This window comes from Microplitis demolitor, chromosome 5, assembly GCF_026212275.2.
Source record: "Microplitis demolitor isolate Queensland-Clemson2020A chromosome 5, iyMicDemo2.1a, whole genome shotgun sequence".
In the NCBI taxonomy this organism is placed as follows: Eukaryota; Metazoa; Arthropoda; class Insecta; order Hymenoptera; family Braconidae; genus Microplitis; species Microplitis demolitor.
This window is the reverse complement of record NC_068549.1, coordinates 8,946,206-8,972,426: the sequence shown is the minus strand read 5'-3', so window position 1 is coordinate 8,972,426 and position 26,221 is coordinate 8,946,206. Positions and strand designations below refer to the sequence as shown.

The 26,221-nt window shown below is 31.2% G+C and overlaps 2 protein-coding genes across 3 annotated transcripts; one reads left to right on the top strand and one right to left on the bottom strand.

Annotated features, from left to right (window-relative positions):
- Positions 1 to 284: 284 nt before the first annotated feature.
- On the bottom strand, positions 285 to 22,031 carry LOC103568403 (dual specificity protein kinase splB). Of its 2 annotated transcripts, XM_053738940.1 has the most exons (6): positions 21,663 to 22,031; positions 19,941 to 21,186; positions 13,620 to 13,741; positions 10,268 to 10,823; positions 9,351 to 9,887; positions 285 to 1,060 (listed from the first exon to the last, which is right to left on the bottom strand). In XM_053738940.1, the coding sequence occupies exons 2-6, from the start codon at positions 21,156 to 21,158 to the stop codon at positions 557 to 559; spliced, it is 2,937 nt and encodes a 978-aa protein (XP_053594915.1). In that variant the 5' UTR covers positions 21,159 to 21,186; positions 21,663 to 22,031; the 3' UTR covers positions 285 to 556. The 2 variants fall into 2 exon arrangements, with proteins under 2 accessions (XP_053594915.1, XP_008543470.1); XM_008545248.3 differs by having other exon boundaries at positions 10,277 to 10,823; positions 19,941 to 22,030.
- Positions 22,032 to 23,134: 1,103 nt separating this feature from the next.
- LOC103568402 (sperm-associated antigen 7 homolog) lies at positions 23,135 to 25,692 on the top strand. The gene is made up of 5 exons (XM_008545245.3): positions 23,135 to 23,401; positions 23,497 to 23,564; positions 23,689 to 23,777; positions 24,677 to 25,017; positions 25,567 to 25,692. Exons 1-5 carry the CDS (start codon positions 23,323 to 23,325, stop codon positions 25,671 to 25,673), a joined length of 684 nt encoding a protein of 227 aa, XP_008543467.1. The 5' UTR covers positions 23,135 to 23,322; the 3' UTR covers positions 25,674 to 25,692.
- The last annotated feature ends 529 nt before the right edge of the window (positions 25,693 to 26,221 follow it).

Here is a 26,221-nt window from a genome sequence, read left to right as displayed (position 1 = left end):
ATCACAGAGTACACTCAATTTTGATTAGTTTGGAAGCCGTTGATTTTTTTAGTAGAAAATTAACAGATCTGTTCAAAACGGACTAGATTTCAGCAAGTAGTCTTTCATCCAAAGTTGATAATTAAAATAGTTTAAAACGATGTAAGACGGAGTTCAAATATTATCAAATAAGGAACAAAGACACTAATTTCATGAAAGCAATTGATTTTTTCAATTTTGTAAAATGTATTTATTTTTGAACATTTTTAATATCAATAATACTTATATTTAAAATAATCATAGAAAATCAACATAGTCATATTATATATTTATTTAAAGATTTTGTTTTAAAACAGTTAAGTTGAATAAAGAATAGAAACAAATAATCATTACGATTTCCATTAAATAATTAAAAACAAAACATAAATCCATATATCACTTAAGAATCGTATTAGTGCTATGATCGGGCAGAGTATAAAATGTCTACGTTACATATTCACTAATATACATTTATTTGTACAAGTACAAAATTTTTAATTATTTAAGAACACTTATATTCTTCACAGAAAAATACTTGTCATTTTTTATTAAAAAGGGGTAATTTACTTTTCACAGCACCATCACAAATAACTAGTCGTTGAGCTGCAGAGATGCTGCATAGTGGCATATTGCCTTCAAGATTTGTTTTCAACAACGCAGTTCTATTTGAAGTGGCTTCACGAGTATTTTTACTAGCGGTAGCTTGTTTTCTCTCAAAGTATTCAACAATTTTTGAAATCGTCTTACTAGAAGAGCTCAATTTCTCTTCCCAATAAGATGAATCTCCACCACCAAGACTTGCTATATCCTCGGAAGAGTCTGTAAATATGGAACTCGTTCTATGATCATCCAACAGAAATAAACTACTGGCTGCTGAACTACTCAATGTAGATGTTTGCCGACGATTAGGTGGTTCTGGGCTTAAATCTTCACCAACACAACTCCAGAATCCAGATTCACAGCTTCCACGTCTCCGAAGTTCCCAACTTTCCCTGAAGAGTGGATGAGCGAAGAAACTTGCGGCACCAATTTTTGTAATAACCTATAAATAATAACAATCGTTATATATATAACATATGTATGTGTATATATTAGGGTGTTTCAAAATTAACATTTTTTTTTTTTTTCGTCTTATGGACTTAAAAGTTAGTCTTAGGTACTAAAAAAATCCTCCCAAAAGAGCAGCTCGAAAGCTCAATCCTACTAAGAGCTCAACGAATATTAATTTTCTCATTTGAATCACATGTAAAAACAATTTTTTTTTTTTTGTTTTTTATATATAAAAGTATTTAAAAAATTTTCTTTCGAAAATCGAAGTACATGGCTTTGTAGGAAATTAAATTCTCTACAAAAAGCCTATGAGTGTTTTCTTCGTACAACAGAAAAAAAGGTATGAAGCTTGAAACAATAATGAATTGAAAAACTTAACATAAAGATAATTTCCGGATTTTCTTACGTGCACATGTTCATACAGTGAATCTATATGCTATGTATAATCAGTAAAGTGTTTTAAAAAGATTTCTGAGATCTTACTTATTTTCCGTATAAATTTCGAAAGAAACAAATTTTTTTTAAGAATTAAAATTTATTTTCCTTTTGTATTTTTAAATTAAAAAAAAAGTTCTGTTTTGAAAGTAAGGAAAATTTTTCTCAAGTGTTCCAAAAAAAATTAACAGCTAACATTAGCTTAGATCAAAAAACCTCATTTTATATCAAACAACTGTTTAATATAATGAAAAAATGAAGTAATACTATTGAATGTCGTTTAAAGCTTCATAACTTTTTTTCTTATGTTCTCCAGAGAAAACACTCAGGAGCTTTTTTGTAGAGAATTTAATTTCCTGCAAGATTAGGCCCTCAGATTTTCGAAAAAAAAATTTTTTAATACTTTTATTTTTAAAAAACAAAAAAAAAATTTTTTACAGGCATTTTGAATGGGAAAATGATTAATATTACTTTGGGTTTTTAGTTGATATTGACTAAATAACGAAATTCACAATAAAAATAAAGATAACGATTTTTTAGAAAAGTTGATTCTCTACAAAGAAGGACCTTTTAGTTAAGTGACTTACGTTTCTCGTTTACGTGATGTAGGGATTCTATTAATTTTGTAAATAAAATATTTTTTAAAAAATTCGACCAAATGCCTTTTAATTTCAATTTTAAATCAGTAAATAATTTTCTTTTTATTAATTTAATCAATTCATGAAAATCAGAAGGATTAAAATTGATGAGCTTCAGAAAAATTTCTGACAAATATTTACTTCACTAAAATTTTGACTTAACTGAAAATGCATACCTTCAATTACGTTACAATTTACTTTGAATGAAATTTTAAATGTATTTATATGAAATGAGAATTCTTCCATGCATGTGACCCTACGACTCGTGCTGAAAACATTGCCCCCGCCACATAAAGACTATCTTAGTATCTTAACTATGTAATATACTTTTTTTTTTATGAAAAAACTTATTTCGTTATATCAAAAACTACAGTTAGTTCAAACGAATCGGTACCTTCACTCAAGAAACTCTCATTTGGAGCAAAAAATATTGTCAAACGTAAAAGGCGGTTGACTCGATCGCTTCACGCATTTGGCTGTATTCAAGTGTACAGTACTTGAGCCGAATGAATCTGGTTTGCCGTCAGGAATTTGTTTTTACACGGTACGAATATTTAACATTTTTTTTTTTTTTCTAATTAAGGACACGTTTTATATGGTCTCCGAAGCCATCCACACTACCCATTAACCCCTCAGCACTATCGTGAAACCCACCACTATCATTGCTCTTGTAATGAAGAAAATTTTCACACATTCTGCTCAAGCGCACGCGTGTGTGGATCCACTTTATTTTACATATTTACACGCTGATAAATTGAAATTAAGGTTAGAATGACAGCTGTTTGTATACACTTACTCCATAAATAAACTGTTCACGAAAACATCCGAATTGAACCAACCATACTCGATTCCTAAATTTTTACACCTTATCTTACTATACCCGATAAAAAATGATTTTATCTGATTATATATGAGTATATATGATTATATATAAAATCATGTATAATTATATATAATCATATATGGAATTATATATGATTATACATGGTCATACATGGAATTATATATAATCATATACGAACCTATATATAATTAGATCTGATCAGACCTGGCTGATGAAGGCTAGGTATAATCATATATAAGCCTATATATGAATAGATCTAAGTATATATAAGTCTATATACAATTAGATCTGATTAGATCCAACTGATGAAAGCTAGTTATAATCATATATAAGCCTATATATGATCATGTCTAATTATGTATGTTGTGACGTTACATTGCCGAGGAGATGGAGTTGGAGGTGGAATAAGCGTGAGCCTGTGTGTTAGAGAGAGATAGGGTTTGTATGTGTGTCGAGTTGAGTGTAGTAGATAGTGATTAGACAGTATGAAGTATGTGTGTGCAGTGAGTTAAGTGTGTTGAGAGTACGAGAACGTGTACGGTATGCTGTCTGTTTTTGGAGTGTCTGTGTGTTTTAGCGTGGATTTAACGGGGGATGTCTAGCTGTGTCGCGGATAGCGGCCAAGATAACGTGCCTCCCGACCAGTGCTGCCGACTGGGCCTAGGCCTAGCCCTCGGAGTTGACGTGGTGATCAAGGAGGAGCGACTGAGATGTCGCCGCTCCTGCGAGTTGGTACCCAGAGTTAGCTGGGGTACGATTGTGTTTATTTGGGAATGGCAGACCTCATTTGCGATGCTCGAGGAAGCCAAAAATTCGCTAACTTGGGATATCACGGGGAGTGACATTGCGGGAAGACCCGTGAGTCCACGGATTGTATGTGGTGGAGGAAGAATGGATGGAGAAGCGAGGATGTGAAAGTGACTGCTAGTAGTAGAGCGTGCGAGGGAATGGAGTGGGAGAATAAAGAGAAGCAGTTGAGGGAAGACCATGATATCAGAAAGTTGGGATTTGGAGTCGCTCGAGTACGAGCAGACCCAGTAGTCGAGTATGGAGTCTTGGAGCGAGTGGTGGTGAGTCGGAGAGCCCCAAAGGTAGACCTCGACCACCCCCTTAACGATGTCTTACTCAGGTATTTATTTGTCTGATGGACCGAAGGTACTCGACCGCGGCCCTTTTGGGCTCTCAGCGTCACTCTCGCGTCATCTTTACGATATTTTATTTAGTTTTCTTTTCTTTATTTCGTTTTAATTTAATTTAATAAAACGGCTTCTTCAGCGTTATAAAAACCGCGACACTCTCTCCACAACCTAGCATACTGAGTGCACCAGGATATGCCGTTACCACCGTTCCTTTCTCTCATCTCCGACGGATTTAGATATTAGGTTTTAATTTACGTGTAAGTTCAGACTGGTTGCCGATACCGGGGAAATAAAAGTCGGCTGGCGCCCGTCAGGATCTGGAGGAAATGAGAGGAGTGATCGGTGGGCGAAGTGTAACGTAGCCCGAAATTGTGTAATTTGAGTTTGAGTAATTGAGTAAATTTATTGAGTCAATGTTGAGGTGTAATTTTAGGGAGTTTAATCGAGTAATAAGTAAAATTTACGTTACAATGTCTATATGGGGCATTCCATGTCAAATCACCGAGGTTTTGACCCGACCCCCTTCGATTTCGCTGAAACCTTTTTATCATTTTCTATCCTACCAAAGACATTTTTCTGAATTTTTTCAGATTCTTTTACCCAACTCAAAAAAAGTTACGAATTTTTGAAAAAAACCGCTTTTTTTTTTTTTAGATTGCTACAACTTTCTCACAAATTAAACTTTCGGCACTTTTTTTTTCAAAAGTTGTGTTTTTAAATGTAGTTTTCAGAAAAAAATATAAAATTTTTTCAGAAGTCACGATATATGTAATATTTCAGTTTTTTCAGAAAAACCGTCATTTTTTCGAAGTCCGAAACCTTCGATTCTCAATTTTTTTGTCTCAAAAAAAACTTCAACTAAGACAGTATTTAACCCCGCTATTCCCATTTTGTGCCGACTTTCCTTTATATTTTTTTTTTCGATTGAAAATAGAAAAATTTCTAAATTTGGCTTATTTCTTATGACTTTGCACTGAAGTTTTTTTGGATTGTTTTTAAACGCTCAGAAGTTGAATAAAATTGTACAAAAACAATCTTAAAGTGTATTAGGGGCAAGGATTGATTTTTTCGGAGGAGAATTCCCAATTTTTGAGTATAGTAAAACCTAAACTCACAATTAACCTTCTCAATAAGACAATTTATAGATAAACTGAGAAAAATATAGATAGTCTTATAGACAGTTTTTGATCTAATTGAACGGAATATAGTATAGTACTGGATATCTCAACTGGTAGAGCACTCGGCGCGATACCGACATGGTCTAGGTTCGATTCTCAGTTCGGGCTATCGTTATTTTTCTCAGTTTATATATAAATTGTCTTATTGAGAAGGTTAATTGTAAATTTAGGTTTTACCATATTTAAAAATTGGAAATTTTCCTCCGAAAAAATTAGACCTTGCCCCTAATACACTTTACGATTGTTTTTGTACAATTTTATTCAACTTCTGAGCTCTTGAAAACAATTCAAAAAAACTTCAGCGCAAAGTCATAAGAAATAAGCCAAATTTAGAAAATTTTTTATTTTCAATCGAAAAAAAAAATATAAAGGAAAGTCGGCACAAAATGGGAATAGCGGGGTTAAATACTGTCTTAGTTGAAGTTTTTTTTGAGACAAAAAAATTGAGAATCGAAGGTTTCGGACTTCGAAAAAATGACGGTTTCTTTGAACAAACTGAAATATTTCATATATCGTGACTTGCAAAAAATTTTTTGTATTTTTTTCTGTAAACTACATTTAAAAACACAAATTTTGAAAAAAAAGTGCCGATAGGTTAATTTGAGAGAAAGTTATAGCAATTTAAAAAAAAAAGAGCAGTTTTTTTCAAAAATTCGCAACTTTTTTTGGGTTGGGTAAAAAAATCTGAAAAAATTCTGAAAAATGTCTTTGGTAGGATAGAAAATGATAAAAAGGTTTCATCGAAATCGAAGGGGGTCGGGTCAAAACCTCGGTGATTTGGCATGGAATGCCCCATATATAATTAGATCTGATTAAATCTAACTGATGAAAGCTAGGTATAATCATGTATAAGCCTATATATGATCAAGTCTAATTATATATGTCTATATATAATTAGATCTGATCAGGCTTCAATGATATGAAATCTATAAATATTTGATTATGTAGAGAAAGGGGGGGGGGGGGCAAAGCGGGGTACTTAAGGAAATACTATGGTTCCGAGGACTTAAATACGCTAAATCTTTTTGTTTTTAATGATATGCGAAGTAAATAAACAAAAATTTCAATTGCCGTTGAAACAAAAAAATTTCACTTTGGCGGGCAAAATAGGATATCCCCTGAAAAAGGTGAAAAAAAAAATTCTGCATATCAAATAAAATTGATCAAATTAAATTTTTTTGTGAGCAATTTGCATAACGAAACTTTACATTTCACACAATTAATGGATGCAAAAGCAGAAAAAAAACTTTTTACTGGTTTTTATCATAAATAAAAAGCCATCAACGTTTTTTGACTGAAACTCTAATATTATTTTTGAAAAAGTTTAACAAAAAATGTTCAAAATAATACTCAATTATGTTTAAAAAAGTGATTTTGGAATATCTAAAAAATAAAATTTTTTTTATAATATTTTAGGGATTTTACAATTAAAACTTAACCGATATTTATATTAATGAAGATAATAAATCATAATTAAATTACTTAATTAATAATTTTCAGATATTTTCAATAAGCTTTTAAAAATGACTATATTCGTTCATGCATGATTATATCTAATAATATATGATTATATATCTGATTACAGATATATAGATTATTACAGATCTGGCCAATTCTCATGAGAAAAAATCTCACAGAGCAACAATAAAATTATTTTTTGAAATATTGTACCAAAACAATTAAATTATAGCCTTGTAATTTGATAGAGTGTTAAATTTTAGATAGATAAAAAAAATATCAAGCATTCATTACATTTGAAATTTTAGCGAAAATTTAGATAACATATGATTGTGAGGAAAATCTCATAGCGAGAACGCTGAAGGGTTAAGTTTTCGACACTGTTCTAAAAATTTCGAAACGTTCTGATAAGTTCTAAAGTATTTGAATGTCGTACATCACTTGAAATTAATTCTTATCGTTCTAGAATGTTTTCCAATAGGATTGTTCTGATCATTTTCGTGTGATTTACGACTTAAATATATTTTAAAACTTTACAAAATGTTTTAAAGTTTCCAGAACATTCCCGAACATTCTAGACAAATTAGAATCATTTTTGGTGATTGAAATCAATTAAGTATAATTCAGAGCTTCCCATATAATTCTCGAAATTTTCTGAACAATACAGAACATTTTAGTGTGTAGTTTTGGCTGCAGAGTGAAAATAGGCACAAACATTTCTTCTTATATGTGAGGCATTCCACGCCAAATCAGACGGTTTCAAAAATTTGTTTCCAATTTTCTTAATTTTTTGGTATTTTTTAGTACCCTTTAAAAGAGGCTTCATGGTAAATTTTGAGATTTTTTTGATCAATGGTTAAAAAAATATCGAATTTTAGAAAAAACCGCTCTTTTTATGGTTTTTTGATCATAACTTTCATAATAATGGTTGAAATTCAATGTTTTTTTCTTCAAAATTTTCGTTTTTAGATGGCCTTTAGAGCAAACAATACAAAACAAATATACGAAATGTTTTTAATCGAGATTTTTTAATGTAACTTTGACTTCCCTTCATTTCTCCTCCGACAGCAGGAGAAGTGTTCTCCCACTCAGTCATTCAACTGTACATACGCAAAGGTATAGCGTGGTTCTGTGTTTAAGCGTTGCACGTAAACTGAGTATTCTAACCTTAAATTCGTATACGTAAATAAACATTTAAGTTAAATAAGCTTTAATATTGCGAAAATCATTAAAAAAAAAAAAAAAAACTTATTACTTGATGAAAAATGAGTTTCACTGGAAAAATTGATTTTCTATTTAAGAAGTTTAACAATAATAAAATTGACATATTAATTTTGTAAGAACCTAACCTTAAAAATTTAAAAACTCGTGGGTCGTTTTGACTGACTCACACTTTTTTCAAACCACGCCTTCTAGTAAAAAGAAGGGGTACTTCTACAATTTCAATCCCTGGAATTTTGGATTCGTCTCAGTCAAAGTTAGAGAGACTCCACTGTATTTCGAAGCAAAAGAAACATTCGATTTGCTATACAATACAGCTAAGACCATTACAGGAGCTCAAAAATTCCATATAAATATTCGAAAAAGCGACGAAACTGTATTACAAACGTTATTAATTATTTCTTAATTTTTTCATGCTTTGCGCTTTTTCGAATAATTATATGGAATTTTTGAGCTCCTGTAATGGTCTTAGATGTATTGTATAGCAAATCTAATATTTCTTTTGCTTCGAAATAGTTGCTTCTTAGTAAATAAAAACGTTTATTATAACTGCTCATAAATAGCATCAACTTTTACTTAATGCTTTCACATTCATACTCAGAACAAAAAAATATTGGAATCAATTTTATAAATGCAAGAACGACAAGTATATAGTGTCAAAAATCGGTCCCTGATTAAACAAAACGATTTGTGACGATTTAAAACGATTAAAAATTTAATCATCATTAATCGTCTTTAATCGTCATAATCGTCATAATCGTCATGGTACCGATAATCATTTATAGCGAAAAAAAATTATTTCAATTTTCAAAAAACGAAATAAAAAAGTAATTATGGAAGGCCCACTACCGGACCGAGCTTAAAAGTTGCAGAATGGATAGAAGTTTAAGATACAAAATTTTCAAGAAAATCGAAGGATACATCTTTTTTCAAAAACACAGTTGAAAACTTAACATTAAAAAATCTCGATGAAAAACATTTCGTATATTTGTTTTGTATGTTTTGCTCTAAAGGCCATCTAAAAATGAAAATTTTGAAAAAAAACATTGAATTTCAGCCATTATTACGAAAGTTATGATCAAAAAACCATAGAAAGAGCGGTTTTTTCTAAAATTCGATATTTTTTTGAACCATTGATCAAAAAAATCTCAAAATTTACCAGGATGCCTTTTTTGAGGGGTACTAAAAAATCCCAAAAAATTAAGAAAATCGGAAAAATCTATTTTTGAAACCGTCCGATTTGGCGTGGAATGCCCCATATGTACTATGTATTTTTCAAAATAAATACATCTAACTGCTATGCATAGAACTATTAAAAAATACTAAGTCGATTTAAACGAAAAGAAAACATGTTTTCACACTATCTTACCTTTTTCTCCCATTTTTTTCTAGCGGTTGGACTACTTGGCTCTGATTTTGGTTTCTTTCGTTCCAAAACTTTGACAATATCGTCATTTCGTGCTAGTTTAAATTTAGAATCAACACTATCTAAAATACTGGGTCTAATATCCTCAAGAGACGGAAGTTCAAGACAACTAGAAAAAAGATCACCTAGAATCTTTTTAATTCCACCTAATGCTTGAAAAGGATTTGCTGTCATAGGTCGATAATGAGGATCCCTTCGACTAGCAAGTTCGGCGACTCGTCTAGCTGAATGACACCGAGCTTTATCTGAAGGCGTTGCATTGTCGCAGCTTCTAGCATCCGCTGAACGACTTCTTTGTCTAGCCGTTCTACGTTGAAAATTTCTACCTTCTCTGACGCTGTCATCGATTGTAGTTAACAACGCTGCTCCTCCACATCGCTGTATCAAACGACTAATTCTTGATTGTTTATCATAATTTCTTATTAAATTATCTAATATGGTAACGATTTCTGGAAACGTTGGCCTAGATTTCGGCTCATACTGAAAATAGAAAAACAAATCTATAGAAGTATTATTCAACGATAATAGTGCAGTCAAATAAGGATTTTAATCACATCAGAAAGTTAACAAATTTGAATCGTTTTAAAATTTTGAGGGGTTTTTAGAATCAATATAAATAAACATAAAAAAATGTTTTATAGACAAATTTTTTTTGTGGACAGCAATTTTTTAATTTTTAATTTATATCTTTTCAATAACTCAAAATTTCGAAACGTTTCAAATTTGTCCAACTCACAATCTATCTAAGTCCTATACTAATAAATTAAGAGTGGAACACCTCAACAAAATTTTAATAATTTCATCCGTCAAACTTGAATATTTGAAAGACATTTATATACATAAAAAGCTAATATTATTACATTACTCACGGTGCAACAATCGAAGGCAAGTTGTAAAAATGCAGGTGGTGGATCTGTTAGGGCGCAAATTTCTGCTACAGCAAGATAATCAAGGCCAAAATTATCCGAGCGCGGAAGAACATCAGGATCAGCAGGTACACGTCCAATTAATTCACATATTACTATACCGAAAGAAAAAATATCTGATCGGTGATCATACCACTGCCCTTTTAAACATTCTGGAGACATCCAGTAAGGACTTCCAACTGTACTTAATCGATATCCTGAACTAGGATCCGGAATTTTGGCTGCAAGTCCGAAATCACCAACTACTGCCATAAGTGATTCATTTATCTCAAGACGTTTAATTAAAACGTTCTTTGAAGTCAAATCACGATGAAAAATCCCTCGACTATGAAGATATGACATTCCTCGCGCTATGTCTTCGGCAAGGTTCATCTTTGTTAAGTGACTTAATGGTTTATGCCTAGCCATGATAAGCTGCTCTAAGCTGCCATTATTGATGTATTCTGTTAATGCATGTAGCTGACCCTCGTGTACACAAACACCCATGAACCTGCAGAATAATCAATATTTTTACTATTATTATAGTAAAAAATTTAATCATCGTTATATATCTTAAATTTTATTTGTTTCAGTCTATAGCTTGATCCCTTAATTACAATACTTACTAAATATATAATAGTTAAAATTAAACTATCGCTTTTGATTAGTTATACCATTCCATAGTGATAATTATAAATCGACGTTCTAATTAGCAAATTGTCTAACTCGATTTCAGAAAATCGTCCACTTATGCGAAAAAAAAGTAATTAAAAAAATTTTTTTTCATCTAAAAATCAATCCCATATCCAGCATATGCATAATATTTTTGTCTACGTTACTTAAATAATATTTGTTCGGACTATTACTATCTGAAAATCGCACAGAATCACCTTACCATCAAGCAGTCGTGCTCAACTTTAAAGAAGATTCTTCCTATGCTAAGTACTATTAATATAACGAAAACTAGTTGAGGTACAGTGCACTTTTTCGCTTGCTCTCACATGCGCAGAGGTCCAAAAATATTCTCATTGCGTCGATTCTCCGATCTGGCAACGTGGTTTTCTTTTCTCTGTTAATTCTTATGTTGAGACGCGTATCGTAGAACCCGGGAAAAAATGATCAGATATGAACAGGCATGAGTTGCCAGGTCTGATCAGATATGAAAAATGACCGGGTCTGACCAGACCTGGCCAGGCATGTTCAGATCTGATCAGGTAGGTTAATGTTTGTTCATGCCCATCCGGGTAAAAAAATTATCTATAAAAAATGGCCCTACATAATTATCTATAATTATGTGTAACTATATACAATTATATATAATTATTTTTATAAAAATAAAAAAAAAAATAGAAAAACCAGGCTTGTGCAGGATTTGAACCGTGGTCCTTGCGCTCGAAAGTTTAACCCACTACCCGTTGACCTAAGAGATTGACTTAAATAGTAAGTTTCGTATGAACTTCAAGTAATAAAAATCTTATACGTGATAGATTCTTGATCAACAAAATTTCATATCTTATACATGATAGATTTTTAGTCAACAAAATTTTATATCTAATTTATTAATTATTGATTTATAGTTTGTAACGGTTTTTTCACCACCGGGGATCTACCGGAGTGAAGTCCGAGTACCCGTACGATTTGGCAACCTTGTTCAAAATTTAATTTTGGGTGCCAGGTGATTTTATAATCACCCATTAACAATTATCAAAAATCGGCTCAGGTTCGCGGATCGGGGAAAGGTCAGGCACTTAAGATTACGATGAAATAATTGATCAGAAAACAAAAATAATAAGTCGTATATCGAACAAAAAAAAAATAATTAATCAGTTTCACAAATCAAAATTATCGGTTACAAATCAAAATATAATTTGCCGATTTCGACTTGACTCAATATAAGCAAAACAATATTGCTCGTAGAACTCGTACTTGATCAATACACACAGCTAGTTCATTGCGCGAAAAAACAGTCGGTTGTCGAAATAAAATTAACTCATTTTATTTTTCACACACACATACCACGTATTTACGGAATACTTGACGAATGACGTCAGAGTATTGTACACGGCAAGACTCTACTGCCGTATGAATGAGACACGGATAATTAGTTAATTAATCATCATCGGTCGAACGCACTTCACTTGTTTATTAACAAATCGGTTACACACTTTGTTCCGTTTCGCCACGAGGCTTCGGCTTGTTTACAGTAGGCAGTTTATTGCTCACTCAGAATTTATTTGTCACGATTAATTATTCATTTTTCAAACTCGGATTGATTTTAAAAGTCGTAACTCAAATTGTTCAAACGTTGGAATCGGGAATTGTTCATTCAGTTGGAGTCGAGTTGTTCAAAAATATCGAAACGTGGCTGTTCAGTTTGACGTCTCAGCCGGATCTTCCATTTCAATCCATGCGTTAAATCAATTGCTCGGTCGAAGTCGAAATTGTGATTATAGATGTCACCAAAATTTGCTCACCAGGTAATTATTTATTATATTCAAATAATTTAAAACCACGGGTCGATGTCGAATTTTTCCTCATGTTACAGTTATATGAAATTATATATAATTATAACTACGTTAGCTATACATAATTATAACTAATAATATTTTGAACAATTGTTAGAGGTTCTTTTTATATTGTTGATTGTGAATAAATATTTATTTAAAAAAAAAATTGGTACTAAAATAACCAAAGCCTTAACAAGTACGTCTGAAGCTAAAAGCAAAAAAATCAAGAAGGAATTCATGAAACAGTTCAACGTGAAATTCCAAATTTCAAGCTTCCCGCCGTGTAACGTTGCCAAGTCACTATCTCTCACGATTCAAGCAACGACAGAAAATTTGAAAACGGTTAAGAGTAGCTAACTTTTAGCATTTTTTACAACAAAATAAATACCATTTGATTTTCTTATTTTTACAGAAACATATTCGTTATATCTTCAATTAATGATTTGAAGTTTTTTAAAACAATCGTAAGAAAAATTCGATTTTTATTCATGAAAACCCGGCTACAACACTGATCGGGGGAGGGTTCATATGTTGAATATGCAAATTTAAAAAGTCAATAATTACAAATTTAGTACCGCAAGGGCTATTTTGCAAAATTTCTGCGCATAAAGGATACTTAAAAGTATGTGTATTCAAAATTTCAGGAAGATTGTAAGAAAAGTGATTCCGGTGGGAACGTCCTTAAGCACGTCCAATATATATCGCTTGATGTGTGCGACAACTGAATATACTAACTCCTACGAAGATACAACATTGAACTTAAAAATTTTAGAAAGTAATTAATAGAAAAAATATAATACCTAAGTATGTTAGGATGATTGAGTTTATTCATTAACTGCACTTCTTTCAGCATATTTGGTCTGTTTGCGGGTAGCTGATTCATCTTAAGAACCATAATTTGTCCCGTTACCTTGTGAGTAACCTGCAAATATAACAATTTTCATCTTAATAAAATGTTTCAAGTACTTTTGCCGTTTTTGCTTATTATGTACCATTTTTTAACTCATTTAGACTTTCGGAAATTTCCACCGCAATATAAATCTTTTCAGATACGTTGAAAATATGGGAAAATGAAAAATCAATTAAACTAAAGTTTTAGCATAGCACATATGCTACTTTGGGAAGGCTACACGACTAACTTACTTTAAATCTCACTGAGAAAAATAAGTCGGAGTGACTTAATATTACTTGATTTAAGTAAATGGAAAAAAAAATCTGGGTGTCGGTTGACCCTGCGGGCCAGCCCCAAAACTTCCCGCTGTTTTCGACCTCAAAGAGCTTGAAAACATTAGTGTAGATATATTTTTGAGCTCTTCGAGCTCGAAAATGCTATCACATGCAATTGTTTTTTTACGATCTTTTCAAGCTCTAACAAGTTACCTGTTATGCTGAAGTTTGAAAATTTAAGAATCGAAAATCATCAATGAAGCGGTTTTTAAAATTTAGTTCCTGATTATGTTCAGTAAAATAAGTGTATTGAGGCAGAAATCAACTTCGGGGATCAAACTAGAGATTTAAGTAAGTTTTGACTCATGTAAGAAACAATAAAATATGAAATATCCGATAAAAATATTAAAAACTAGGTTTTATCGATTTTTTTGTTGATAATATGATTTAAACTAAAAACCAAGTTCGATGACATTATATGATCAACAAAAACCATAAAAAAGATGAGTTGGTATGATATCAGGCACATTTTAGTACGTTATATTATGATTTATCCGGAAAAAATAACATAAAATGTTATTTTTTTAACTTTTCAACGCCGATATCTTTCGAACTAATCAATCGATTTTGATAGTTGACAATCGGTGCGTTTTATTGAATTCTAGAGCTGATTAAAATTTGAAATCGATCGCGTCAGTCGTTTCGAAAATATTTAGAAAAAACCGTTTTTCACTATTTCTTCCTCCCGCGATAACTCTCGAACGAATTATCCGATTTTGATGTTTGAGGTGGAAATCGACGCGTTTTATTGAGTACTAGAGCTGATTAGATTTTGAAGTTGATCGTACAAGTCGTTTTTGAGAAATCAATAAAAAACTAAAAAAAAAAATTTTTTTTTTTCGTAATTCGCAAATATTTTCGAGTCTATTCGATCAAATGATCTGAAATTTTCAGGAAAGTTGATGGCCAACAAGCTCTTTCGATTGCCACCTCAACCATCCAAATCGATTCATTAGTTCAAAAGTTACAAAGAGTTTACACACACACACACACACACATACACACACTCGGACATCATTCTGAAAATAGTCAGAATAGCTTCCTAGGATCTCAAAACGTCGACATCCGATGAAAACTCGATTTTCGAAAATCGGGGTGAAAACAATAACTTCCCGAAATTTTTGAAAATCGTCGGTTTTCTTAGCGGGAAGTTAAAAAATGGTGTCTATAGTCGTCTCGACAAAAGTATGGGATTTCACCCTACCATAATTGTTCCACCTCTCCCGGGAAAAAATGATTTTGCCTAATTATATATAATTATATATAATTTGATCTAATCAGATCTGACTGATATAAACCCTTATATAATCAGATATAGGTCTATACATAGTTAGATCTGATCCGACATGGCTGATATAAACTTATATGTATAGTTATATATGTCTATGTACGATTAGATCTGATCAGATTTCATTGATATGAAACCTATAAATATATAATTATGTATATAGGTCCAATATATACATATATATACGTATGTATATATTACATAATGTGACAATTTTAATATTAATGTTATTAAATTTTTATTTTGTCAACTATCAATCAAACCTAAATCCCTAATACTTCAAAAATGTTCAACACTGAGAGAAAAATTTACTAATATTTGATAAATTATGTATACCAAATATCCGACTGTATTTATTAAATATTATCCTATACGTATCAAATATCGATTTTTCCACCGACTAAGTAATAATAAATTGATATTAACATTTGATAGCTCGCTGATCAATATTTAGTAGAAATTTATTAATATTAGATAAAATTTTATCAACTATTGATATTTGAGATTTGTATATAGTATTAATGAATGTGGTAGCGTTGCACCCTCTAACCTAACATATTGCCTTACATACGCGTTAACAACTAACATATTGTTTTTATTCTTGTTGAAATAATTACAAAAAAAATAAAGTGTTATGGAAAAATTAATTAAAAAATGGGACTTGCTAAATTCCACCTAACCTACATTAACCAAACAAACTGCTTACATATCACGGTAGTATCCCTGTTTAGAAAATCTTATAGAATCCAATAGTTTCTTATAAATTCCCATAGACATTTTATAAGAATGAATAAGTTCTATGAGAAGTGCTATAGTTTAGTATAGGGCCTTATACCTTGGCTATAAATATCTATCGGATTTTTTAAGCAAGGATATAATATATGTAGAATCGTAAACTATAGATCAGTTCATATTCCTTAATATTTGATAAACCACCGATCAATAATTGATAAACTGTTTACTAATATTTAATAAGCCGTTTATTAATATTTTATAAACTGTGTATTAATATTTGATAATGACCGACTTGGGAACAATCTAAGTGAACCATTTATCAAATATTGATAAATTTTATTAATATTTGATAAATTCTTTTCTCAGTGAAAGGTTTCGGCAGTAATTTAAAAGTATAAATCGATATCGATTTATGTATGGATATTTATAAGTTTATAAATAAAAAGATTTGATTATATCTATCTAAAGAATTTTATTGTAATTTATGTACAAAATCAAATTCATCATTAGGTGCATTATTTACGTAAGATGTATCAATTTGATTATTTGAGTTCAGTAATGCCGTGAATTTTTCTCAATTATAAGTGTATAGCAGATTAGAGGATTAGACTACAATCCCGCGATAAACAGAGTTAAGCAGCATCATCGTGGGACATTAATTAGACGAGTGACCCCGTAGTAAAATAGTAATCAACCGATTTTAATTTTTTTTTTTATTTTTTTTTTTATTTTAATTCAACCGACATTTGTATTGATGAAGACAATGAATCCTAATTCAGTTACTTAATTAATAATTTACAGATATTCTAAATCAGATTCTAAAAATGACTATATTCATTCATGCATGATTATATATAATCAGATCTGGCCAATTTTCGGATCTGATCATATATAAGCGATTGTATATAATTAGGCACAACCATTTTTCCCCGGATTACTATAATATTTCGACTTACGCGTGCGTAAATACAAATATTGTAGTAGAGGTGAAATAATTGTGGTGGGGCAAAATCCCAAACGTTCGTTGGACGATTTTAATACCGAAACATACCGGAACATTTTGAACTACGGAAATTTAGCAAAATCGTGTTAATATTTATACCTCATTTTACTCACATGATAAAAAAAAGACAATCACGGCATTTCAAAATAAATATTTTTGAAATATTTTCTATGCTTAAAATAATTTGTATGTGACTCATGCCCGAAGGATACGCCGCTAAATGCTTGTCAACCTCATAAAATGTTATATTAAAATACACTCCTTTCTGAAGGGTCAAAAGTGTCACTTGATACATATTGAATCACTACTTTTTATATTGAACCATGGAATTGTAGTGAAATGGGCAGAGTATATCCCTACTCAATGATTCAAGTCACCAATGAATCTGTTACCTCCCTCTTTTATGACGTCACTTTGAATTTAGCTACCTTATTAACATATCAAAAATCTCTAGACTGCACACGAGCATTTAACCCATCAGCACTGCCGTTGTGAGCGTTTTGCTACCAGGACGCATCCAAATTATAGGATGTCGCTGAAGTGCAAGACACTAAAAAACACGGGAATGCTGAACGGTTAATTAATCAGCACACGTATGTGTAGATCAAAGTAACGTCAGCTGAATGTTATAACCTTACATATCTCTATTAAGGTCATTCTTAGACCCCCCCCCCCATCCCTGATTAAGAAAACTGATTTAATCTATGCTAAGTGTATATCTATGAATTAGTCGATTCAAACTGTTTTGAATTATTTAAAATCATTTTTTTTAATCAGGGACTTTTGTAAAATATTCAATGACTTTCAATTGCAATGACCATATTGAAATTTTGATAATTAATTAAAAAAAAAAGTTAAAGCATTAATTGAAAAAAGGGCAACGCAGTTACCCCTGATTAAAAGAAACGGTCCGAAACGATTTGCAGTGTTAAATGCCTATAAGATATTGACAAGCAGCGTCGAATGACACCTTGACGATCCAAATTGGTTCATCCGTTTAAAAGTTACAGATATTTACATACATACATACATACATACATACATACATACATACATACATACATACATACATACGTACACACATACATACACTCGGACATCATCGTGAAATTAGTCAGGATAGCTTCCTAGAACCTCAAAACGTCAAGATCTCTTAGAAATTCGATTTTCGAAAATCGAACTGAAACATATAACTTCCCGAATTTTTGAAAATTTGCAATTTTCTTAGCGGGAAGTTAATAAAGATATTTTATGAAATTTCCACTAAGAGAACAAATACAAGAGTCAGATTTCGATGAAAGCTACTCAAAACTTTCATTTTATTGTTAAATTAATAGCGTTTTATTTACAGATACCCTAATGGACCTGATTTTCGATAGATTACGGTAATACGATATTGTAGTTATAGGTAATAATAAATAGGTAAAGTTTCCTTATTTTACGCTATAACTGCCGTATTTTACAGCAGTTTGTCGTAAAACATGATAGTATATAGTAAAATGTGGTAGTGTATACCGTAAACTATGACAATTATATTGTAAAAAAAGCTGTACTGTTGTAAACCTCGATATATTTCAAAATACAGTCAAACATAGTCAAAAATAGTCAAGTAGGGGAGAGGTGCTGCAGTTGTAACAAGGGGAAGTTGTAATACTCAATGAAAAACTATTAAAAAATCTAAAAATTATTATTATTCTTTTTTTAACTTGTTCAAAATAGTAAATTATTGATTAGATCAAAGTTTCAGTTATTAATCTTGTTCCGATATTAAAATATTGAAAATTGTTGAAAATATGCGTGCAAACTTTTTTTTTTGTACGTTTCACAATTCTTAATAACAAATTTGTTTTTTAATGTTATGATGTGAGAATTGTATTCATACTTTAAGGAACATATCAAGAATATTTATAATCGAGTTTTATATCAATTTACTGATTTTTGTTATTGTAATTAGGTTTTTATTAATAATTCTGCGTGAGGGTCAATTGTTACACTTGAACGAGTAGCAATTGTAACACTCAGAGTCGTGTATGGGATCTGCGCAAACTGGATGCGCCACAAATCTACTCTGGGATAGTGTAGTTTTAATATTTATGAATATTTAATAATTTATATTAAAGATACAAATATATATGCTACTTTAAGTTTAAATACTTGACTTTAAGAGTTAGTTAAGTATAATAGTGTGTATTAAGACTGAATAATAAAAGCAATTTGGTGAAAAATATCTATTTCGTTCCGTGTTACGACTGCTCCTGCACTGTGTTATAACTGCAGCCCACGCGTGCCGCCATCTTGGCCCCTGACTTTAGTCAAATAAATTGTTTTTTTAATAAGTTAACATTGACTTTTTACTAATTAACTAAGTCAGTCTCATAAAAGATACTATCAGCCAACTTTCTGACAGTTTTTAAGTTTACTATCTTAAAAAAAAAAACAAATGAAACCGAAAAAATCAAATTTTCTGTTACAACTGCAACACCTTTCCTCTACTAAGGTAAAAGACCCAGTACTCAATCAAGAAACTAGTACCTGATGACTCATGTATTTGTATACATATCTATATTTACTAAATTTTACTAAGTATAGATATACAAATAAATAAAGTGATCGAGTACTAGTTCTCTGATCGGGTACGTGGTCTTTTACCTTATAATATAATATACAGTGAAATATCGGCACGTACTGGTAGTGCCGCGATTTTACCGTAATATACTAAAAAATACCGCATTCCTACCGTAAAATACGATAATATACTATAGAATACTGTATTCCTACTGTACAAAACTGCAAAAATAGGTTCACCAGGAAACTTAATTCATTATATTATTTGTTTCTAATCCCATATTTATCATTGAAAGTTAATACCTTAAAAACTTCAGAAAAAAATCCAGAGCCGATTTTTTCTGTATAAAAGTCATCCAGTCTGTTAAGAGATGAAACGGCGTGCCTCAATGCTTGACAAGATGCACCAGTTCTTCTCCTAATAATATGTTCTTGAATATTATCACTATTATATTGTTGGATGGAACACAGTAAATTTCCTTCAAGCTCTGTAGGTCGCCAAGAATCTTGACATTTTTCTCTGTCCTTATAACTTACGGGGGAAGACTGTAATTCTGTAGGTAAATCTTGAGGCAAAAAGGTTATGCAATGATTTTGCATTTCTTGACCACAACGTTTTTCATCTATCAAAGACGTTGTCGCAAAATCGAGATTATTTATTGAAGAATTCTGTCCATCTAAATTTACCGTTTGATCAGTAATATTAGAGTTGTCATTATTAAAAATCGGACTTGATTTTGTAGTTTGAATTTCTGATATTTCCTTACTTAATATAGGACAATACTCTATGTTTCTAACTGAGCATGAATCGTTTCCATCAACTACATTACAGATAACTTTGTTAGACTTGATGGGTAAAACTGATTTTGAATTTGAAATTTTACTTATATATTGATCTCTATGAGCGAATTCATGACCACTAGAACACGGCTCTTTATTAACATGCATATCGTGATGGATTGAAAATAATTTTTTCGAACTGGTTAACAATTCTTTATTGGTATTGGTTTGTACATATAAACAATTTAAATCAGATGAAGATGATTTTTTGGTAGAATTGGAAGCACTATGAGAAACAGAATATTCTGACTTTGGACCAATCAAAAGTTCCGGACAATCAGTGTTAGTTGAGCATTTATGAACTGTTGATGTAATCATAGGAGATGATTTTGGTCGTAAAAATATTTTATTTGCTTGATTAATTTTTGAGCTTTTGGAAAATTTTGAATCAATGCTACAAGTAGTTTTAGGTAAAAAATTTTCAGTTTTGTAAGAGCACGGTAATTGGCATGACCTTTTACATAAATTTGAGACTTGTGAATTAATATTTGTTTCTGAAACAACCATAACTCTATTATTATCTTTAATTTTACAAGACTTAAGTTTCTCTTCTCTAGTTACAGAGGCGTTTTCATCTACTGAAAAACATGATAAACATTTGTTTGAAGTTCTTATCCCTTGTTTTGAATGTAATACACTAATGTGTCCACTGGCACTTGCGTTTGACACATTGCCCAACATTTTCTTTTTTTATAACGGAAGACCACGACTAAAACATTAAATAGGAGTTGTAAAAAGTACAACCCTACATTGTTACTATTAATTTACCAACTTTGTTTATTGAATATCATTTATAAAACTGTCGTCAAAATGATAACTTAAAAAAAACATAAAATTCATTAGCTGGCATAATTATTACTATTGTATTTATTTGATTCTCAAATAAATACCAAAGAAAACCAAGTAATCAGTCGTTTAAATGTACTATAAAACTAGTTAACTCCAGAATAAAACAGCACAATTTTTACAATCTATAAGATTTACTAGTAAATAAAGTATTACACAAGAAAAATAATGGAATCTAATAAAATTCAATGAATCCAATGCTGATTTATCCTACTAAAAATTATTATATAAAAATATTAATCCAATCAACAATCCAACATGTTGTCACTTGAGCTTAGTATCAATATTATGAAGATTATTCAATAAATCTTCTATGTCAGACAATTTTTGTAAAATTACCAAATAAGTTTTCATGATGTCGCACTATTATTATTTTCGCACAACACCAAGTGTTCCAAGAAGGATTTCAAACATTAATAAATAATGACAGTGCATAAGCAGAATAAAGTGTTATAAATTAGTTAGTTATTAAATTTTTAAACTGTTATTTTGGACTCCAAGTATTAATTTAACTTTCAATGTAATCCAAATAAACATTGAATCCATTTATAAATACTTATCATCATAATCAGGAATAATTAAAAAATTTAACACCATTGGATAAACTCACTGACAATCTCAACGATAGCCACTTGCCATTACGAAAATGTGCAAAAATGTGATTGCTATCAGTCACCCGTAACCAGTCTTAGTTTTCATTTTCACATAATAAACGTTTCATTTAAATTCTTTTTCCGGTAGATGGCGTGATGATTACTATTATCCCAGATAGCCAGGGAACCGGTGATCATGACCGAGCGATCTAAGGCGTAAACCTAGGCCTCGAACTTGATCACTGGCCAGGCGTGGGTTCGAATCCCAGCGGTTGCCGAAAGAGAATTTTTCACACAAAGAGTGTGAGGTCTTTCGGTCCTGAGGTTCGTCCCGATGCCGACATTTGAATTTGATGGGTTTAAAGTAAATTTGATGTGGTGTAAAAATTGAATTTGACTAAAATTGGCCGGATATGGGGTTACCCGAGGCTTTATAATATATAAGTAAATACTCGAATAAAAAAAAAAAGAGCCAGGGTTAGTGATGTGAGGCTGACCGTCAGGTAATTTTTTGACCGTTATGTCATGGTCACAAGACCGTCAGCGGACCGTTCATAAAATGACGGACCGTTACAATTGTGGCGACATCTTACAAACGCCTTTCTAACTTTTAGACAAATTCAAATTTTGAAACCGCCATTTTCTTAAAAATACCACGAGATAAGAATACGAAGGGAAACTAAATTTGTCAATCATTTGCAAAAAAGATTGCGTCTAATCATCTAGCTGGTTGTGACTGGCCAAATTCATGACCGAGCCCAAATTTGTGACCGAAAATTTAATGACAGTCACAAATCATCTAGCTAGATGCGACTGATCAAATTTGTGACAAAAAAAATTTTTGACGGTCCGAAATGACGGACTCTGACCGGAAAATTTGTGACGGTCATTTCGCAAAAGAACAGGCTCGTCATTTACGTCCGTCAGTCACAAGACCGTCAGCGGACCGTCTTGTAACCAAAACTCTAAATGACGGTCATTCAAAACAAACGTTTACTTTTCATTTTTTCATTTTCCCGTTCAATAGCAGTCATAAACCCATAATATATGACCGCAATTAAACGGTAATTAGTTAGTTAGTTCTTAAATAAGGCATTGGGATAACCCATCCAGCCATTACTCCTAATTAAACGGTAGAAGGAAAGAATACTTTACTGAGCAACTCTGGCTCTATCTGGGTCAATTCTTTGCAGTCAACTTAATGTCAAATTTCGGCCGTAGCTTTCTGTCGACTTGTGGTGTATATGAGAACTAATATAACGCTTTGCATAGAAACAATAAAAACTAAGATACTCGATTCGTAATTTCTTGCTCATGATAAATAATGAACTTTATGACAGCGTAAAAATCACACTTTATTGGTATTTTTATTGATTCAAATAATTACTGTTGTTAATACATTCAAAATGGATTTACTTGGATCTATACTGAGTTCAATGGATACACCACCGGTGGTTAGTGAAAAACAAAAGGCATATTTAAAAAGTTTGTATATTTATAACCTACTTTCGATTACTATTTTTTGTTATCTACAATTCTGACAGTTTTTCAAATACATTAAGTAATATTTTTTAATTCAGGACAACGCGATGACCATCAAAAACAACAGAAAATGGAAGTTGAAAGACTCAGAAGCTTTCGTGAACAGGTTTAAATATTTTGATTAAAATAAATTATTTTATTTTAACTTACGATCCTATCAATCGTTTTTCTAAAGTCAGTGAATAATTTTAATAAACAGAATCATATTACAACGCACATTTCACTTTTAGGTCGAACAAAATGTCAATAAATTTTTAAAAGATGACAGTAGAAAACAATATAAGCTTTCATCGATGGATCAAGTGCATCGCAGTATTGTGTATGTAAAGTACATATATATTAATTTTTCTTCAAAATTCAATGCAAAACTATAAGTAAAGTCGAAAAAAATAATTTCAATGATAATTATACAATTGACATTCCATATTCCTTTAACTATTTTGTAAAATTTTGATCAATCTGTCCGGAAAAAACGGTTCAATGAATCGAGTAGAAAATTTATAGTGCTTGTAGGGGTACATAGAACTGCACAAATACTTGGCAGCATTAATCCTTTCGCCAATATTTGTAAAGTAACGATTGATTGACTAAAAAGCCATTTTTTGTACGTTTTTTAGATCAATCTTAAGGATGAAAAAAATTTTTTTAAGCTGCCCTCAATTTTAGTGTGCGACCATTGGCTGCTGAGGTATCGATGATTGAAGCCAAAAAAATTCGTTTTCATTTCTAGCTCGACATCTCAGCAATAAACTATCATAAAAAAAAAAAAGATAATTATAGCTGAATAAATTTGCCAACTGAGCTTCGCATTGGTTTACCTGAAAAAAAAATTTCCCGAGTACATGAACCCTAAATCAAAACAAATAAATTTCGAAAAATTTTGTCTCCAGCTATTTTCATGATTGCGCAACAATCGTGACTCAAAATTTTTTCGTCAGAAGATCTTTAAACTAGAGGCTTAATGTTTTAAAATCCTTTTTTTATTTTTTTGACACGACTTTTTTTCAGAAAGATACAGCCTTCTATAAATCACTAAAAAATTTCTAAAATTTTTCTATTCCCTTAATTTTTTGGATTACCGTAGTTTCAAGATCTTAGATACAGTACAAATAACTATAACCATTAGTTAAAATTACTGGACTGTTATACTCATCTCTTTATTGTTACCTCGACGATGCACTTTTCTCTCAGTGTCTAAACATTTTCATTTAATTTCAGATATGACGTAGCTGAAGTTGCCAATGTATTAGCCCACTCATTTGGAGAAGAAGGAGTTGATAGACATATTATATTGTTCAAAAAGGAATACGCTCCTTCAGAGGATCATTTAAATGTTTTACGTCGTGGTGAAGAGTGGAATGACGAAATCGCTAAAAAATTACAAGATGAAAAATTAAGACAAGCGAAAGAAGAAGAAGAAGAAATTTGTTACTCAAAAAAACGTAAAAATGATTTTATTCCAAATACAAATTACAAAGATAAGTATAAACATATTATTGGTGAAGAAGTTGCTTTAGAGGCTGCAAGAAAGACGGAGGCCAATAGCAGCTATGGATGTGGTAAGACTATTATTAGAAGTGATTTTACTTTTCACATACCTCTAGCATGAAGCGTTGAGTATGTTTTGTTATGTTTACTTTTGCTTAATAATTTATCATTGATTTACTGAAATGAACTCTTTTTCATCATTTGGTAATTGGCACTCAACACATTCGTAATCAGTTATCAAATTTATAATGATTATTTTTTGCTTTAATAGCTGATTGTTCAGCGTCAAATCATCGTACAGAGCATTGACTCATTTTAAATCAAAATTCTTAATTATCCCTGATAGCAAGCCAATTAGTTTCGATCAAGTTAACGACAACTTTCAGCTTTTGTAATTGTTGACTACAAGTTGTTACCAACTTTCTCACTTGGTGACAAGTTGCTGCAGAAAGTTGTCGCTAGCTTTCTGTTAGCTTGGCTATCATGGTAGACTGACGGCCTAATATATGAACCATCTGAAGATAATGATGATATTTTACTTAATATTTGAGAGTGCTAGAGGTATGCTTTTTTAGATTATCTAAACTTTCTTACGTAAATATTTATACATTCTTTTTCAGTTCCTAGTGAAAATAAAAAAGATCAAAGAAGTATAGAGCAAACCCTTGCTGACATTAAAGCAAAAAAGAAAAAAATAGAGGAAGCAAACCAGCAACTATCACAATAAATTAAATAATTTAACTCTAGTTGATTTACCAGTATTGTTATTGAATATTTTTTTTTTTTTTTTTTGAAAATAATTATTTTCAATTTTCAGTCTTCATTTAATCGTTTTCCTTAAAATTCTTCCATAAAAAATTTTTAACTGTCGTAAAAAAGTTATTGAAACCAGTAACTTAGAAAAGACGTTTTGTCTATGTATAGTTGAATCTAAATAACTGTCTTTCGATCGAAAAATTGACGCAATCCAAGCAGATTGATTTAATTATATAATATTCAATATTTTAGTTAAATCCACTCTTGTTCTTGTACAAGAATCTATTTTTTATTCATTAATGATTGTAAAATTAATTTAAGAGAAGTTTGCACTTTCCTCGCTATTACACTTAAGTCCCCGAACGGCACTATCTTTGTTGCACTTGTGCCGTAAATGGAAACTTTAGCCGAGTTTTCCTTTTAAACAAACGAATATTATCAAACAATTAAAGCGCACTTCGCTAGATTAGACAGTAGTGCATCGATTAGTCTGTAGTTCGTATTTAACGATTTTGTTTC

Coding starts and splice junctions, on each gene's coding strand:
- LOC103568403 (XM_053738940.1), bottom strand. CDS start 21,158: ATGTTGGGCAATGTGTCAAACGCAAGTGCCAGTGGACACATTAGTGTA. Junction 10,824..13,619: donor AATCATCCTAACATACTTAG/GTATTATATTTT, acceptor ATTATTCTGCAG/GTTCATGGGTGTTTGTGTAC. Junction 9,888..10,267: donor ATTGTTGCACCGTGAGTAAT/GTAATAATATTA, acceptor TTCTATTTTCAG/TATGAGCCGAAATCTAGGCC.
- LOC103568402 (XM_008545245.3), top strand. CDS start 23,323: ATGGATTTACTTGGATCTATACTGAGTTCAATGGATACACCACCGGTG. Junction 23,402..23,496: donor ACAAAAGGCATATTTAAAAA/GTTTGTATATTT, acceptor TTTTTAATTCAG/GACAACGCGATGACCATCAA. Junction 25,018..25,566: donor CAATAGCAGCTATGGATGTG/GTAAGACTATTA, acceptor ATTCTTTTTCAG/TTCCTAGTGAAAATAAAAAA.